Below are 16,687 nucleotides of genomic sequence, written 5' to 3'. Positions count from 1 at the left end.
TTAAGGAAAGCTTTGTCCAAAACCATGCTCGTGGAGCTTGTGCAAAAATGACCAGTATTATTTTCTTTTCTTTTTTTTTTTCTTTAAAAAAAGAGTTATTTTTTGGTGTGGCTTACGCGCGCGCACCGTAAATCGAATGCACAAGCTATGTCACAGCAGTCCCATCTAATGCTTTCCAGTCAATTAGAATATTACGTACACAATGCTTTGTTGTATCTGAGCTTAGAGTTAGTTACAGTAATTCAATTCAGCTGAAAGTGACTTCACGTAAAGGTTTGTTTACCAATGAACATAGAATTCATCGCCAAAAGCGCCCACAAGAAACAGAGTTTTCGCTAAAGAGGAAGCCGCTAAAGCAGATCTTCACACATCCAGGAAAAAAAACAAGAAGGCAACTACTCAGAATTTGGTTTCACGATGACGTTTATATTCAAAGCAAAAATTCCTCCATGGGGTGAGGTTTTCCCTCAGATTGAGGACATGGTGGCAGACCAAAAGGACACACCCTTCTGCGTTGGTATTCCTTACGGACTTCAACTACAAAATGATATCTGGAACCCTGAACGCTTGCGAATAGTAGCTCATGTTAACTCCGCTTCAGGACACAGCTTTATATCACACCACGGCGTTGGAAAGAAGAACGAAATTAACATCTGGAACTTCTCGAAGGAAAAACAACCCGGAAATGCAACAAATGGTAGTTTTAAAACGATTCCCACAGATCTTAAGTTTTTGCACATTTTGTTTGCTCAAAGACGTTGGGTTTATGTGACATATTGCACGGATTTGTCGATGAGAATTTTCAGTGCTAAGTTCCATATTCTTTCCACGACTTCGGCGAACAAAACTGTTCTCAGCCTCGCTTACAATGAAATGAGAGATGAAATCATCACTGGAATTGCCGGCGGAATAATGACATGGAAGTTTCCGATTGGCCAAACAGATTCGTTAATACCCGGTCAGTTAATAAGTTGTTCTTTCACGCCGTTTGATTGGGTAATGTCATTAGCGCTTGATGAGGCGTCAAAGCAGATATTAGCAATATCAGATGTGACGATATCCATGATAGATCTTCAAACTCACAGAGAAAGATGTTTCTTTCAAAAGAAATGCGACTTTTCTTTTACCACGTGTGTGTTCTATAACCCTGCAAGCTACTTCATAACAGGTAAGTCCAGGAAATGTAAGTACACACTCATAGTCATGTTCTCTTCTGTCAGGACCAGCTTACTACCGGGGTAGTTACTCCTTGTTCTGTCAGATTACAGTAACCGGGATAAGCACGAAATAACACGAGTGCCATGCGAGAGCCCAAATTGCAGTATAAGCGGGATGCTACACAATTTGTTGGGCCTGCCGGCTGGTCTCAGGTTCAGTAAATGTTCGGAGTTCGTTTCTTGCACTGCTTTGAAACCGAGTGGCTCTTTTACTATGAGAAATTCGACTAAAACAACTTGTTCGACAATCATTATTTAAAATGATGATTTTTAGACAATCAATTAATAAAGCAGTTTTCAATTCTACCATAAATCATATTCAAAGGATTTTTTTGATTTCACATGTTATGGGTTTCTTTAGGTGACAAAAATGGATCGATTCGAGCATGGAGTACGAGTCTTAACAGTTTTCCAATGGTAACACAATTTCTAGGTAAGGTTAACAGCGTAGGAAACGTATAGTTTTTAGTCTAACACCTTCTCCATCTCATCTCATCCCTTATCGTGCCCAGCAGGACACCTAAGGCCATGATGGTTTCCGTGATCCGGCTCTGTTTTACTGTGCAGGGTGATTGGCCCAACGCCAAACCCTCAACCTGGAGTGACTGCCAGTGACTGTCCTTTAGTTTGGTTTCTACCCTCTGACCTGTCCGGCATGACTGAATCTGCCAGGGAGATTGATCTCACAGCCGGTATAGTCTCGGGATCATAGAAACACATAGAAACACACAAGCTTCCCTACCATTACAAGGCGACAGTCCATGAGGGGAGACCTAACACCTTAACAGGCATTAATAAAATTTGTACCCCTACTTACCAATAGATATGTTTGCTGTTACCAAATGTATTTCAATTATGCTTTTCCAGTCCAACCTAAGTTACAACTTTTTTTTGACCACAACTATATATTCTTTACTTACTTTTTTTCAGTTGTATATCTTTTGAAAGCCAGATAATTCTGTCTCACTCAATTGCTACTTGAAATAACAAAGGCTTGTATTAATTTTACACAAAGGCCACACTGCTGAGATCACAAAACTGCTGGTACACCCTCAGGAACCGCTTCTTGTTTCCAGCTCCTTGGACAAAACTATCAGGATATGGAACTTGGATACATGCGCACAGACCTTCAAACTGGAAACAGGCGAAGAGATTATCGAAATGGATCTTCTCAGTGGCGATCTGCTATACTATCACTCGCACCATCACGTGAAGATATGGAGCCTGAATTTGTTTCATAGTCTTTTTACCGCTCTGAGCTCGCGCATTTTAAGATGGACCAGAGTGAAATCCCCAGGGTATCCCGCAAGGGTATTGGTCCATGCTGAGGATGGTGGGGTGCGGCTTGTTTCTCCCGTTCATGGTTACGAACTTACGACTGTGCTGCCAATCACTACCATGACAACGGATATAGTTGATGTGGCTCATGACCCGAGACAGGAAAAGATCTACCTGGTGCTTGGAACAAGAGAAGTTCTTGTATTTGAGAGCGATACCAACCCATGTTGGTAAGAGTCACCTGAAAGTGTCAGTTTTGTATTTCAATATTCTATTTTCACCTACAAAATATTAAATATGAGTGATTACCAACAACTGTCTCTAGATAATGTTGTGCCCTTCCTAACAAAGGAAGGAATGAACTTCTTGGAAATCGTTATTTGTAATCGTTGCACAAGAGAAACTGGGCCAGCCGACAATTTTTTATAGTGTTAGTTTCTTAATTGAAGCGCCTAAGGAACAGTTTTGATTTATTTGATTCGTAGGTTAACTGAATGATTAGCAATTTTACCTCTACCTCACGCTAAACGGAACAAACTGAACAATATTTACAAAATTGCGAGAGAAGTCATCGTGCTTTTACCGGTTTTCCAGAATAGAACAATACTAAATTTCAATCCTCTTTGTAAGCAAAGTAATGAAGTAATCTATCAAACACGAAAAACCGTGCTTCCTACATTTCCAACACCGAGAAGAGAGTTGAACATACGACGCGCAGCGGAGAATTTTTGACGAACTTCGAGGTGTTTGGAAATGTGGTCAAACACTGGCTTGAGTGTTTGATGTATCTTCTCAATCGAAACTCAAACTAAGCAGAAAACGGAGAATTGAAACCATAAAATTATTAATGAGTTTGAAAAACACGTAATCAACGAAGCAAATTTACACTGAACTTTTTTCACTTGTTGAACATGAACGCGTCGGTGGTATAGTGGTGAGCATAGCTGCCTTCCAAGCAGTTGACCCGGGTTCGATTCCCGGCCGACGCATTTGTTTACTTTTTTCCAATAAAGTCATTCATAAGTCGACAAATTCATTTTCCTAGTATTTGTTCGTTATCGGTACAAATTGCTGACCGTCATCAGTTTTACCATGAATAGTGGGGTACAATTTTGCCATTTAGCATTTATTATAAGAAAGAATGAGTTATCATGCAGATGATCCCCATTCCGTCTTTCTTGATATAAGTAAATGTTATCTTTAAGGATAAAGGTGAAGCCAAGGTGAATCTGAAATCACATCGATCTGTACGAGACGAATAATCCGCTGAATAACTGAATAGCATTCCACAGATTGCCGTGTTTTCACGAGAGAGGTTTACTACGGTCACTTTCGTCACCAAACCACAGTTATTAAAGAAGCTGTTTACACAGAATTAATTAACTAAAGTAGGCAGGATACAACGGACGTACAGTTTGAGCTTTTCTCAGAAAGCAAGGGTTGCAATGCCATACAAAAAGTATATCTGGAAACTATAAAGTTTCTGACTTTGCTAACGGAATAGTCCAACGCTGAACAAAGGTCGTTTTCTATTTGGAGTTTAATTATAACGAACACTGCGCAAGGCTGTGATGACGAACGAAAACTCCCCTAAACTATAAAGCTTTGAAGATAAATAGTGGAAAGAAAATTCTGATATCTCGCGGAACACTTTTTTCTATCACTAGAAACCTCAAACGGAGACGATACACGAGATTTTTTCGTCGTGTCTGGAAAAAGTGTTCGTAGAGTAAAGTGTGTATCCGTTTATAGAGTCTTAAGAAGCTGCACGGGCCATGTAGAATATATATTTTGTATTTGTTTACCACACTCTCTTAGACATGACAGAAACTATCAAAGGAATTTTTGTTTCGCTTTTACAACGTTTAGTGTAACAGTATAAGTACGGGTCCGCAAATGATCCCAGGACCGCAAATGATCCCGGACCGCAAATGATCCCGGACCGCAAATGATCCCCAAATTGGACCGCAAATGATTCCGGACCGGAAATGATCCCGGTAGGAACCGCAAATGATCCCGACTAAAAAATAAGGAATGGCTAGGATGGTGGGAAGGTGTGGATAGAGAATTGGCGTACGTGAATACCGATGTCTTTATTAAAGCCATCTTATAATTATAATGGCTTACAACTTGCTTTTTTTTCATACTTTCGACTTAATTTTGTTGCGAACTACGATGTTATGAATATATCACCACGCAATCATCAAAACACGACTTGGTTTGCATTTCTTTGCAATTCTCAGTAAAATTACGATCAGTGCAACATACGTTACATATCCTCCTTTGTTAAACATAGATATTTCGGTGTTATAGTTAAATCACATTTTATCAGCCATTAACGCCACTCGTCTAGAGTTTTAAACTAAAATCTAACCATGAAGCAACTATTACAGAAGACGCTGTCACCTGAGTAGACCCACAAGCCTACACCTAATGTGTAGCACTGAAAATTTGCACAAATTTATTTTGTAATTTTTCCTTGGTCGTATTTTGGCTTTAATTCCTCGGAAATGACTACTTGAGTATTATAAAAAGCCAAAATTCCAAGCTATAGTTATGAAGATCAGTTTCATGACTATGCAAGCAAGGCCAAGGCTTGCACTTCGTTTTGTTTTTATCCTCATCAGGCCTAAGAGGCGGTATATTTATATCTGTTTACAATTAGCGTGCTTCGTTTGGAAACCAGAGCATTTTGAATTTACAGGGGTATGGAGGTTGCGTGACACAAGGCTACGATCGAGCTTGTTGAAAAATATATACTTATCTCATGATTTTGAGCCTTTTTAGAAGTTGGAGCATTAGGAAAAGTAGTTATGTAAATGCTTTTTTGTTTAGTACTGATAATCAGTCGCCTAGAAAGCCAAAGTAAATTCCAGATGTTTCCACTATATTCCGGCCGCCATATTGGTGTACCACGGATGTACACCAACAAGGCGTTTTCTTACTGGGCTCTGTAAAGTTCTGGGAAACATTTACGACGAATATCTGAAGTTTTGAGAAACGCACAGGCCCAAAACTTAGAGAGTGTCTTATTTTTGTTATCTTCTATAGCGTACACTGACTGCATCACAATTTCTTACCTTTTTTCCATTGGTTGGTTTTCAATTTACTATTTTTTTTTTATTGCGTGACAGTGAAAACGATCTGTACCCTTCGAAGAACAAAACAGCAACTGTGGAATATTTTTTTGTAAAATGATAAAACATGTTTTTTAGTTCATAGTTTTTGTACATGTTCTCACCTTCCTCTGATATAAATCCATGCCATTCCTTATTTTTTTGGTCGGGATCATTTGCGGTCCAATATGGGGATCATTTCCGGTCCGGGATCATTTGCGGTTCAATTTGGAGATCATTTGCGGTCCGGGATCATTTGCAGTACTGGGATCATTTGCGGACCCGTACAGTACCTCATTTTAATGTAAATAAACGCAGGATACGCTGTGTCTGGGCTTTTGTTTTGTTCGTTCTCACGCCAACTGAAAAAACAACTTTGTCATAGGATACAGTTGTGGTAACTTTCCTTCTCTCTCTTCGCAGCGCCTATCAGCTGTGGGTGCCAGAGAGCCCTGACCAAGGAGTCTGTAGTCTAGTGATGATCAATGCAGAGTTTGCCCTTCATGAAAATGAAATAAATTTGAAGTCTGGATTGCTCTTCGCTGGACACTACGACGGACAAATATCACTGGTCAGCGGAAAAGGTAAAAAAAAAATATATTTTTTTTAAGGTGTTATCGGCTCGTGTATAGGCGCAAAACTCTCTTTAGATCATAATCTTTTACTTCCTTAGATTCCATTCTGGTTTTCAAGCAAAATGAAAAAAGAAAAAAAAAATCGCACGTTGACTCGCTTTGTTGCATATAACCACGTGTTTCATAGAAAGTGAAGTTATGTCTCCCGGCAAAGCTACCAAAGAGGAGGTTTTGCTTTTTAGAACTAATATGACGTCGTTAGGAGAAGATAGTAGAAATGTTGCTATCAGGGCACATTGACTTCATTAATTAAAGCTAACAGACTAACACCTTGAATTTTTCCACTGGAGAACCACGTGATTATTACTTGATCCCAAGGTTCCTTAGTTAAAAAACTTAACTTTTCTCAGCGAGTTAATTATAGTCACATCTGGCTAGAGGAAATGGTTTGCCTCCGTGCAAAAGAAATCATATTCAGACGTATTTTGTCGTCTTAAATAGATGTTTACATGAAGGAAAACGTCCAAGCCCACCAAGGCCAGGTTACATTCCTGAGAGTTTCCAACTCATTCACCGAGTCACCTGACAACCTTGCATCACGTGACCACCTGGTTTCATGCGGTACAGACCGTACCGTCAGAATATGGCAGCTTATCCGTCCCGAGATTAATCGAGTCTCCATTCAACAAGTGGCCCTTGTCAAACTACTGCAATCCCCAAGGGACCTAGCAATGGCAGGCAACACCCTATGCATGGCAATGGCAGATAACAACGTCATTATGTGCAGGTTAATTTTCAAGGTTTTTTTCTTGTCCTGAGAGACGCAATACTCACCTTTGTTTCCCTTTGTTGAGAGCAAAGCAAATTTTACATCACAGTTGACAGTTTTAGATTATTCTAGACAATGTAGAGAAGTTACGGTGGAAATGGCGAGTTATATTTAACTGTGTATATTTTGAATAAAAACTTACATCTTTTTGTACATACTGTACATAAAACAAATTGTATAATATCGGAGACCAGTATGCAAAAAAGCCGAAGAAAATCTTGAAGTTTAATCATAGTTAGCAGATGATTAAATAGACTTTTTCGATCCGTTTGTGATTCGTCTTCATTTGATTATTTCCAGAGTCCAAGACGAGAGAAAAGATAAAAACAGCATATTCAATACCGTGGCAAGGTCTCACGAATTTCTAACGCATTCTAAAGATGAGCGGCACACCGCACCAATCAATGGGGTAAGGGAGCACTGCCTCTAAGAACAGTACCGTTAATGCTACCAAGCAAAATAACGGTTAAAATGCATTGAAACACTTACACCTAACTAGCATTTCATCCAGAAGGAGTAGAAATACTGCATTACGTAACCTGCTAGTTAAACTCGGGATAATCTCCGGTCAGCAGTGTGGACTCAAGAGGTCGACTCAAGAGTAGTCCTTCACTTTTACTGTCTAGATCTCTCTCCCCTTGGCTTGATCACGCTAATGCTTTCTTGTAAAGGTGCAGCGCAATGCCTGCGGTTTTGCCAACCAGCGATTGAATATTATCCTTGTCTTCAACAGCTCTCTTGTTGCTCGTCACTTGACTTGTTTGCAACTTCTAGTGAAGATCACAGTGTCAAAATTTGGAACACTGACAATCAGCTGGTACGAGAGATGTGCTTTGACGAATCTTTGCGCGGTGTTTGCTTCGCAAACTCACGAGGAGACCTTTTAGTGGGTTTCCAGTCTCATATAAGCGTGGTGACTATCATAAACTACTTGCCACTGCCATATTTGGAAATTCTGTCTAAGATGCATTTCGACAATGATCCGTTTGAAGAGCACGTGCAGTTCAATGATATGTTGAAGTTTTGGTACGATCCCGAACGAGTTCCCAGGATGCCTCTTGACGCTAGAAAGCGACGGTCGCTCGAACGTCCCGAAATAAAAATAACCAGGAAGAGGAAAAAGGTATAATTAGGCAAACATGTCATTTACTTAACTCTGATTTGTGGTTATTAGAGCAGCTACTGCAATCAGTTTACGTTCTTCTCTTGCCGTGTAAGGCAAATGTTGCTTGCATGCAATTTTAGTTTTTTGTCTCAGAAAGCAACCCCTTTTTACGAAACTGGTTGACTTATAAGAGGGCTACTCAAGTCAGGACCAAAGGAAATTTCCCTTCTCAAACTGGGAAGCCTCTTCCCACTTTTGATTAGAACTGATACAATAGTGCAGCAATGCGGTGCACCATAATGATTATATACCGTAACCCGTAGAACAACAGGCGCTAGGAGATAACAGCCATATTAAAAGGACTTCTATTTTCCCGACAGAAAGAGGTAGCTATCGAAAAACCCAAAACAGAGGAAGGAGAGGGGGAAATGGACGTATTTGAGAAAAGAAGACGATCCAGGAGGCTGTCAACTCAGGCATGAGTATTGCATTAGTATTTTTATTATTAAAAACATAATAGAATGTAATCATTTTTTAACACGACTGTTATATCGATCATTGAGTTTGGTAAGCTGTTATCTCTGGCAATCAAAATGTAATGAAATTTAAACGCCGTCAAAACAGTTTTCACCAGTAAGTAACTGTCAACCGTCAAGTATCATTAAATAATCTTCTAATCTGGTTGGTTTGTAGATAGTACACTGTTCACAGCCTCTCTGTTTTTAACACACGCGAAAGAAAAAGCGATTGAAGCAAGCGCGAAGCAAGCGGGGGTGGAGACGGGGAGGTGAGCGAAGCGAGCTTCGGTCCTCACCCGCCAGGTCTCCCGGTTTGCGCTGGCGTCCAGTTTTCTCGCGATTCTATCTGCGCCTTCAACGATCGAATAAAAATACGACAAAAGAGAGGGCTGTAAACAGTCTATGTAGATGGTCTAATCATCAAATTTCAATTCTTCAGGTTCACGTGATGATGGCTTTGAAGCGTCTTTCTACGAAATCACGTTCAAAAACTATGAACATCTCACAGATAATAAAGTCAGTTAAGGTAAAAACAAATTTTCGTACCATTTGGCACGTCCACTCTAAACTTGCGCAAAAAAAATGCTAATTGCCAGATGTTTCACTTTCTCGCCGACACAGCCCAAGAATTTCTTTAGGAACCGATAACGTTGCCCATTTATTGATAAAGTGATATTTTTTCTTTCAAGTGAATATATGAAAGATCATATGCTTGAACTGCGGAAAAAGATGTAAAGACATGAATGTAAAGACACGATTTTTTTCAGGCTTTATTTGTACATCTGTTTTAGTTGTGTACAGGTGAAGGCACGTTGCCCTCATGATTAGTGCGCTCGAATTCCGATCGAGCGGTCCAGGTTCAAGCCCTGGCTGGGGACTTTGTGTTGTGTTTTTGGGCAAGACACTTTACTCTTACTGTGCCTTTCTCCAACCTGGTGAACAAATGGGTACCGGCGAATCTAATGCTAAGGGGTAACCCTGCGATGGACTAACATTCCATCCAGGGGGGAGTAGAAATATTCCTAGTCGCTTCATGCTACAGAAACCGGGATAAGCGCCTGCTTGATGGGCTCCTTGGCTCGTATGGAGACTTTACCTTTCATTTCTAAGTTGTGTACGATGTTTGTTCCTGTAATAGAGAAACGTAGACGAAGAACCAGCAACCAATATAGATTCTCAGCTTGGCCAAGTTCCAGCATCGTTAGAAAGTGAAAAGGCCACCACTGGAGTTTATTGGCCATGCGCACCAGACGGCTACATTCCTAATTCTGTTGTGCGAAATTTCATCAAACCGAGGAGACCACCTCCAATGCTAATACCCCGGATAAAACGTCGAGAACTGAAAAAGGAAGAGACCAAAGAGGAGGAAGGGGATGACAAACTTCAAGATAGAAAAAGAATTAGAGGTTAATATATTTTTCGTATTTCGTTTCCGTACTATTCTATTGGTGTGAAGACGTACACGATTATTTGTCGCTATTGAAACAAAATGATTTTGGAGTACATCCCTTCATATTTTTGAACCACATGGAGACTATTGTGTTTTTTTATCTTTCAAGTATATTCATATTGAGCCTGTCAGTTTGTGGCCAAGTAGTTAATGTAAAAAATAATTCTCTTGGACAAAAACCTTGTTAGCCTGTTGAAAACGTTTACTTGTATTAATTCAAATTGACCAGATTTTTTGAACAGGTTAACTAAAAACACAAACTTTAAAAACTACGGGATATCATTGGACTTTCTCCACTTTTAGACCAATCGCTCGTGAGAAGAATTAAATATCAGGCCGATTATAAAGGTGAAAATTTATCTCCACCGCAATTGACCTTGGTCACACTAATAAAAAAAGTAACTTTTCAAAGAGAACTGATGGCAATCAGCATTATTAACTGGATGTGCACCCAATCCTCTTCTCGATTTTGACATTTGAGGATGGTGTAACGAGCGATTTTTCCACCTTTTTTTTTTTTTTTAACTTATTTTCTCTTTTAAGATTTTTGGACTCTTTTTACAACAATGCAAAAAGAACTGGTCAAGACCAAGATAAGAGAAGCGAGTGCTACGAAAAAGGAGCAAGGAAGTACAAAGTCCAGAAGACGCAGAGTTCCCGGGCGAGCTTCTTCCAAGTTAGGACGTCGATTATCTCCTAGGTCTAAATTTAGGTACTGAAATAATGATTTTGTAATTCACCCTGATTCTAGGCAAGTATACACGAAAAATATGAATCCCGGTCATGATCATACACCCGGCATATTTGTATAATTTTTGACCTTTTATACAATCCACCGATAAGCCCGAAGTTCTTCGGTCGAAACGTCTTTTTAGTGTTTTTAACAAAACCGTTTGTTTCAACGGTTTTTAAGCCGGTGTCAAACCCGTTTTTATATATTATCTAGACAAGTATATTTGTTTGGGTTGTGCCACGCTATCACAATACAGATAAATGCTTCCACTGTCTTTCACGTACATTAAGTTAAACAAAATTTAAATTATGCCATAGTCTTTCGTGAAACTCGCAGTTAAAATGTTTCATTCTCCTTTGGTTCAGCGTGTTTCCTTTATCTCTATGAAACGGGGAAGAAAACAACATTGTTTAGCCTTTATTTTGTGGATTGAAAACAGAACAGGACCCAGTTATATTTTACCTTTTAGTGAAACCCCACTGATGGAACTCGAAGAAATTGACGGAGAGGAAGAAATGGAAGAGGAAGAGGAGGAGGAATCTCAAGAGATTGATGAATTCTTAGAGGAGGAAGAGGAGGTGGAGGAGGAGGAGGAAGAAATGGACGAGGAGAAAACCAGCGAAGAGAGTCCAGCTAGCAGTCCCGAATGGTCAGTGACAGAGGCACAAGAATCACCAGAAACAATTGCAGACGTCAGTGACGAAGAAGAAGATGAAGACGGAGACGGATCTTTTGAAGATGGAGAATTTCAGTCTTCCAGTGAAAGTGAAGGCACGGCAAGTGTTATGAAGGTAACGAACTGATTCAGGCTTTCGCCAAATATTTATTCGCGGTTAGTGTATTGTGTATCCTAATAGTCATACGGAACCTGCATGACGTTTGATAACTAATAGACTGCAAGCAGTCTCTTTCTTTCTTTCTTTCTTTCTTTCTTTCTCTCATTTCTTTTTTTTTTTTTTTTTTGTCTTTTATTCTGCATAACTTTACATGTAACTAAGTTCCGCGCGCGGAGGATTTCAGGAACAAAAACCGACTACTCGCGCGTAGTCCAGATAACTAAGTGCTTTTTGTTGAAAATTCTCAGTCCTTATGCTAACCTATGCTAAAAAATCTCTCGTTGTCCAGGGTTTTTTGGAATCTCCTTGTTATTTTAACATCAAAAAAGTTATATTGTTAATTGTAATTCATATTAAATACCCTTCCAAGTCCAACCTACACACCCTCGATATCTGCGGATATGACTCTACGGCCATTAAACCTCGTATGATCGAAACACTCGTTGACAACAATAGCGGGCTTGGTTCATAGTTCTCTAATCGGTATGGCTAATTGGTATTTCTTTTTCAGAGATAAAACTATTCTTATGCGAAAAATAGAAATTGTCAGCTGGGATTTCTTTGAACTTGCAAAAACTTGTAAAATGGGAAATAACTTTAAGGGTTGTTTTCCGATGGAAGAATACAACTCGATAGATGGAAAGTTTATAGCATTGCGTCTATCGGAGATGATTCCCGTTGAGACTTGAAGAAATGGGCAACTTTTGCCTTGGCAAAGTTCATTAGAAATTAAAGATTCTTGAAGGTGTTGGGACTAGGCAACGAAGCAAGGGTTTTAATGAGGCTCATGAAACTGATTAGTATCCAGGTGTGCTTGAAAGTATAAAAAAAAATATAAGACTACGTGCGCCTTGATCAAATAGTCCATAAATTAGTAAATTATATTACAGTTTTCTCTGATCCCACACCTGAGAAATACCTTTCAAAAAGCAATTGGTTTCCTAACAAAAGACCTCACATGTGAGCACAGATTCTGATCTCTCTTGGTATCTAAGTTTCCCTGGAGAGGTTCAAGTTTTTCTAGCCTTACACTGTGCCACTTTATAACCTTTAAGCTCAACCAGCTACATTATAAAGCAAAATATCTCCATAATACTTGAAATATGGAATTTCCCGAATACACATCAAGTTATCTTAAAGTATGCTTCTGCAGACATACTAATCGTTTTTAACTACTCTCTGGTGCTTATCATATAGTGACTGTACATCATTCTCTTTTTGGACGTGGCTTTTGCTTCGTTTTTATATATCGAACAACCACATAGGTAACAATGCAGTTGATTTCATTCTGTTTCATCCCAGCTTGAGATCACGCCAGTTGAGGTGCCTTTGCTGACTCGCATCCAACGTAAGGAGTGGTATCCGACGTTGGAGAGGCAATCAAGTCATGTCAAAGTGGAGGAGGTTTTAGACGACATGTTGAAAACCCTACCAAGAATGGATAGTGTAGAGACCATTAGGGATATCTGTGAGCAGTTCATGAACGTTCATAGGTAAGAGACACCTGACAAGAGAAAACGAACAGGGGAAGAATGGATGTAAAGTCTTTTCCAAACAAATCAAAATGATTAGAGACATGTCGCGTCGGTGGTATAGAGGTGAGCACAGCTGCCTTCCAAGCAGCTGACCCGGGTTCGATTCCCGGCCTACGCAATGTTTCAATTTTGTCTACTAGATATCATCACCATATGCAACAAAAAAGCCTGGTTTTTATTACGACATAAGCGCAAGCACACGCATAAGCATAACGGAACTGAGGACGACCAGTAGTGTGGACGCGCACAACACAAGCATAAGCGCAAGCAGGACAAACGTTTTTTTTCTTCTACTTGTTCTTGTGCTTATGCTTGTGTCAAGTAAGAACGCGCGGCGGTAACCATAAGCAAAAGCATAACCGTTATGTCTGCCATCTTTTTCACTGTGTCGAGGAGGTATTCAACCGAAAATAACGCAATCATCCATTCTGCGCATGCCTACGTGCTCCTGCTTGTGTTTTGGGCGTCCTCGTTGCCGTTATGCTTTTGCTTGTGCTAACGTCGTAGTGAAAACCAGGCTTAAACGCCGTATTCCTGAAAGGATCACCACCCAATAACACAAAATGGAATTGTTATGGTCTGTTTTCAGAGAGTTTGGAATTCCAGATGACAAGATGGTCGAAATCCAAGATCGCTTCATTGAACTGACCTACAACTTGAAACCTTCAGTCCGTCAGGTAGCAGTCTGGGCACTAGGTGAATTGAACGTTCATCGCAAGGATGCTCATCTCGCTGTAGTACGCAGACTCATCGACGATGATAAGGACACTCGAGAGGAGGCAAAAAGAGTTCTAAAGAATCTGACAGGTATTTTATATGAGATCCAGTAAGAACCGTGTCATCCTTCTTCGTTAGTAATGAATTGAAGGCAACGCGATCTACAAAGCTTTTAAAAAACCATCTGTTGTTGTAGTTGTCTACAACAAATTTACGAATCCAACTTACTTTATGATAAAAGCACCTCAAAGGTCAGTTTTAAAGAAAAGTGTGAACAAATACAGGGATCAAGAGTGTATAGGTCAACCTCACTTTCTGATGTGCTCCTATAATTGGTCCAGTAATCTATGACAAATTCAAACAATCCGTTATTATCTGGTACTGCGGAAATAGTGGTTTACTTTCAATGTAGACATTTTCTAATCTTTGAAAATAATATTTCACTCTTCATCGCTAGTAACACTGTGGATCATAGCAACACCAAGAAACTGCCAAATTATCGCTTGTCCTGTGCATTAACTGTTGATGAAACAAGACTTATTTTACCATTTGAACATGCAAGACTGTGCTCGTTGCTATCTATATTGCAGGTCCGCTTTAGATACTTAAAACATAAATCAGTGAAGGTAGAGTTGTCAAAACAACAGATAATGTCCATGACAGTTACTTTCATACTTGCCGTCTTCAGGTGTGGACACCATGGAGGGACTTAGCCGTCTGATTATAACAAGCGGGGTGGTGTCTCTTTATCTTCCATGCAACGACAATGCCGTCTTACTTGAGCTGGTTGACAGAATGCAAATAAACAAGTGGAAGAAAAGAGCGAATAAGACAGTATTGGTAGAAGACGACGATAACATTGACAACTTGAGGACGTTACTGAGGAGAAGACCCTTTAAGGCCAAGTTCAGGCACCCGGCGAAAATCATGGTACGTGAACCAGACTGGTTTGTTATATCTTGCAGCAGCTGTGAATGGTCTACGACAGGGTGTCCATGAGACGCCGATCAAGATTGAGGGATGATAACTGAATTGTTAAGGCCAAATAAATAGGACGAGGCCAAATTGGAAAATGTACTCCACTAAATAGAGAAACTCTTCAAGACACTACGTTGTAGTGTCGGTCCGCACCATTCTCCGTCGTTTATTGCAGGCAGCGTGGTCGAGTGCTTAGAAAGCCAGACTTGAAATCTAGAGGTCACGGGCTTAAGTCCCGCTCTGACCACCAGCGTTAGCTGGTGTTGTTCTCGGTAGCCCCAGCTTCAACGCCTCTGCCACACTTAGGTATGCCCAACTGGTCTGCCTCCTGTCAGTTGGGATTTTTTTAATCATGTTACGCTCATTTGCATGATTTGTTTCATTGTTTGTTTCCAATGGCTTAGAAAAGCCCCACTGGGAAGTGGACAAATAAGAATAGTATCTTTTCACATATTCACAGCTTAGCCTTTTAGTATGGACGGAAAACATTATTGAAACGGAGCTTTTCAAAAGCGATGAGGTTACGATAGCCATTTGATTCCCCTGCCCGAGTCTTCCTCAAGCACGAATCCAAATTGCCGGTGATTGTTGCGTTTTCAAACTTCTCCGGAGTAGTGTGGACGGAAAATATATGATCCATTGTCAGAGTGAAAACGCCGTTTTCAAATTTCTCCGGCATAGTGTGGACAGGGCCAAAGTGTACGATGGCTCCATCAGTCAAGCAGGTTGCAGTATTTGGATCAGTATACTACTAGAATTATGCTACGACTCGATAGAAACAAGTTGTTTTGTGTGATTATGAAGGAACATGTGTTTCTTGTCTTTTTCTGACAGGTTAGAACACGCACTCCGCACACGCGCAGGGCATCCATCTTAGAGGAACCAGCATGTTTATCTAACACAGGAAAACTTAAGAATAAGATGAAAGAATCAACGTTGGGATGCAAGCTACTACAGAAAACGGAGCCTTTTAAGGATGCTATCACACTGACCGAAGGAAAAGATGGAGAAGGCTCAACGGGGATTGAGGTATGCTCTCTATAAAATATATTTTAGGAAAAGTGGTGCTTTAGCTAGCGCCGAGAGTGACCGTCCACTATTCAGTGTTATTGTTATTGCTGCGTTTATATTGGTTGTTCTTTAATACTTGCGGATGGAAAATGATGATTTAAAAGAAATCTGAAGGTAGATTGGGCCGTGAACAGGTCAGGCGTTACGAAGTTATCACACTGAAATAACTTGGCCCAGATCTTTGGCCTAGTGTACACTGGAAAAGTTGAAAATTTACAGAGTATGTAAATAACATGTAATTAACATGTAAATAATCAAAAAGAGACTGTAAAGATTAATTTACATGATTTTTCCCCTTTTACATGTTTTGGAGGTTTCATGTAAAAAACATGTAAATGATGAAGAAAACACTGTAAATGTTTCAAAGCAAAGGGCTAAGATCATGTAAATAACATGTAAACTGTGCCTGCAAATACTGTAAATAGCCTGTAAATTTCTTGTGATTCAACCTGGAAACCCGTAAATAACATGTAAATTTAATACAGGGAGGCTGCCATAATACTGTAAATAACATATAAATAAAAAGGGGAGGCTGTAAACAACATGTAAATAAAAAAGGGAGGCTGTAAATAACATGGAAAATGAAAACAGGAGCCTGTAAATAACATGTAAATCGAAAAAGGGAGCCTGTAAATAACGTGTAAATCGAAAAAGGGAGTCTGTAAATAACATGGAAATCAAAAAAGGAGCCCATAAAGAACATGTAAATCGAAACAGGGAGCCTGTAAA

The 16,687-nt window shown here is 39.8% G+C and overlaps 1 protein-coding gene and 2 non-coding genes across 3 annotated transcripts; all 3 read left to right on the top strand.

The window, feature by feature from the left end:
* The first annotated feature begins 323 nt into the window (after positions 1-323).
* Positions 324-15,258, top strand: LOC145472587 (uncharacterized). The gene is made up of 16 exons (XM_081454966.1): positions 324-1,168; positions 1,579-1,650; positions 2,233-2,725; positions 6,035-6,195; positions 6,688-6,973; positions 7,331-7,424; positions 7,749-8,138; positions 8,501-8,596; positions 9,078-9,164; positions 9,777-10,044; positions 10,632-10,764; positions 11,291-11,612; positions 12,960-13,150; positions 13,782-14,018; positions 14,106-14,160; positions 14,573-15,258. Exons 1-16 carry the CDS (start codon positions 418-420, stop codon positions 14,906-14,908), a joined length of 3,972 nt encoding a protein of 1,323 aa, XP_081311092.1. The 5' UTR covers positions 324-417; the 3' UTR covers positions 14,909-15,258.
* Positions 3,413-3,484, top strand: Trnag-ucc (transfer RNA glycine (anticodon UCC)). The gene has a single exon. It is a non-coding gene; the product is annotated as a tRNA-Gly (tRNA).
* On the top strand, positions 13,239-13,310 carry Trnag-ucc (transfer RNA glycine (anticodon UCC)). Its single transcript has one exon. It is a non-coding gene; the product is annotated as a tRNA-Gly (tRNA).
* Positions 15,259-16,687: the final 1,429 nt, after the last annotated feature.

Source organism: Orbicella franksi, chromosome 2 (assembly GCF_964199315.1).
Source record: "Orbicella franksi chromosome 2, jaOrbFran1.1, whole genome shotgun sequence".
NCBI lineage: Eukaryota > Metazoa > Cnidaria > Anthozoa > Scleractinia > Merulinidae > Orbicella > Orbicella franksi.
Note: the sequence above shows the minus strand (reverse complement) of the source record. Positions and strands in the feature narration are given on the sequence as shown.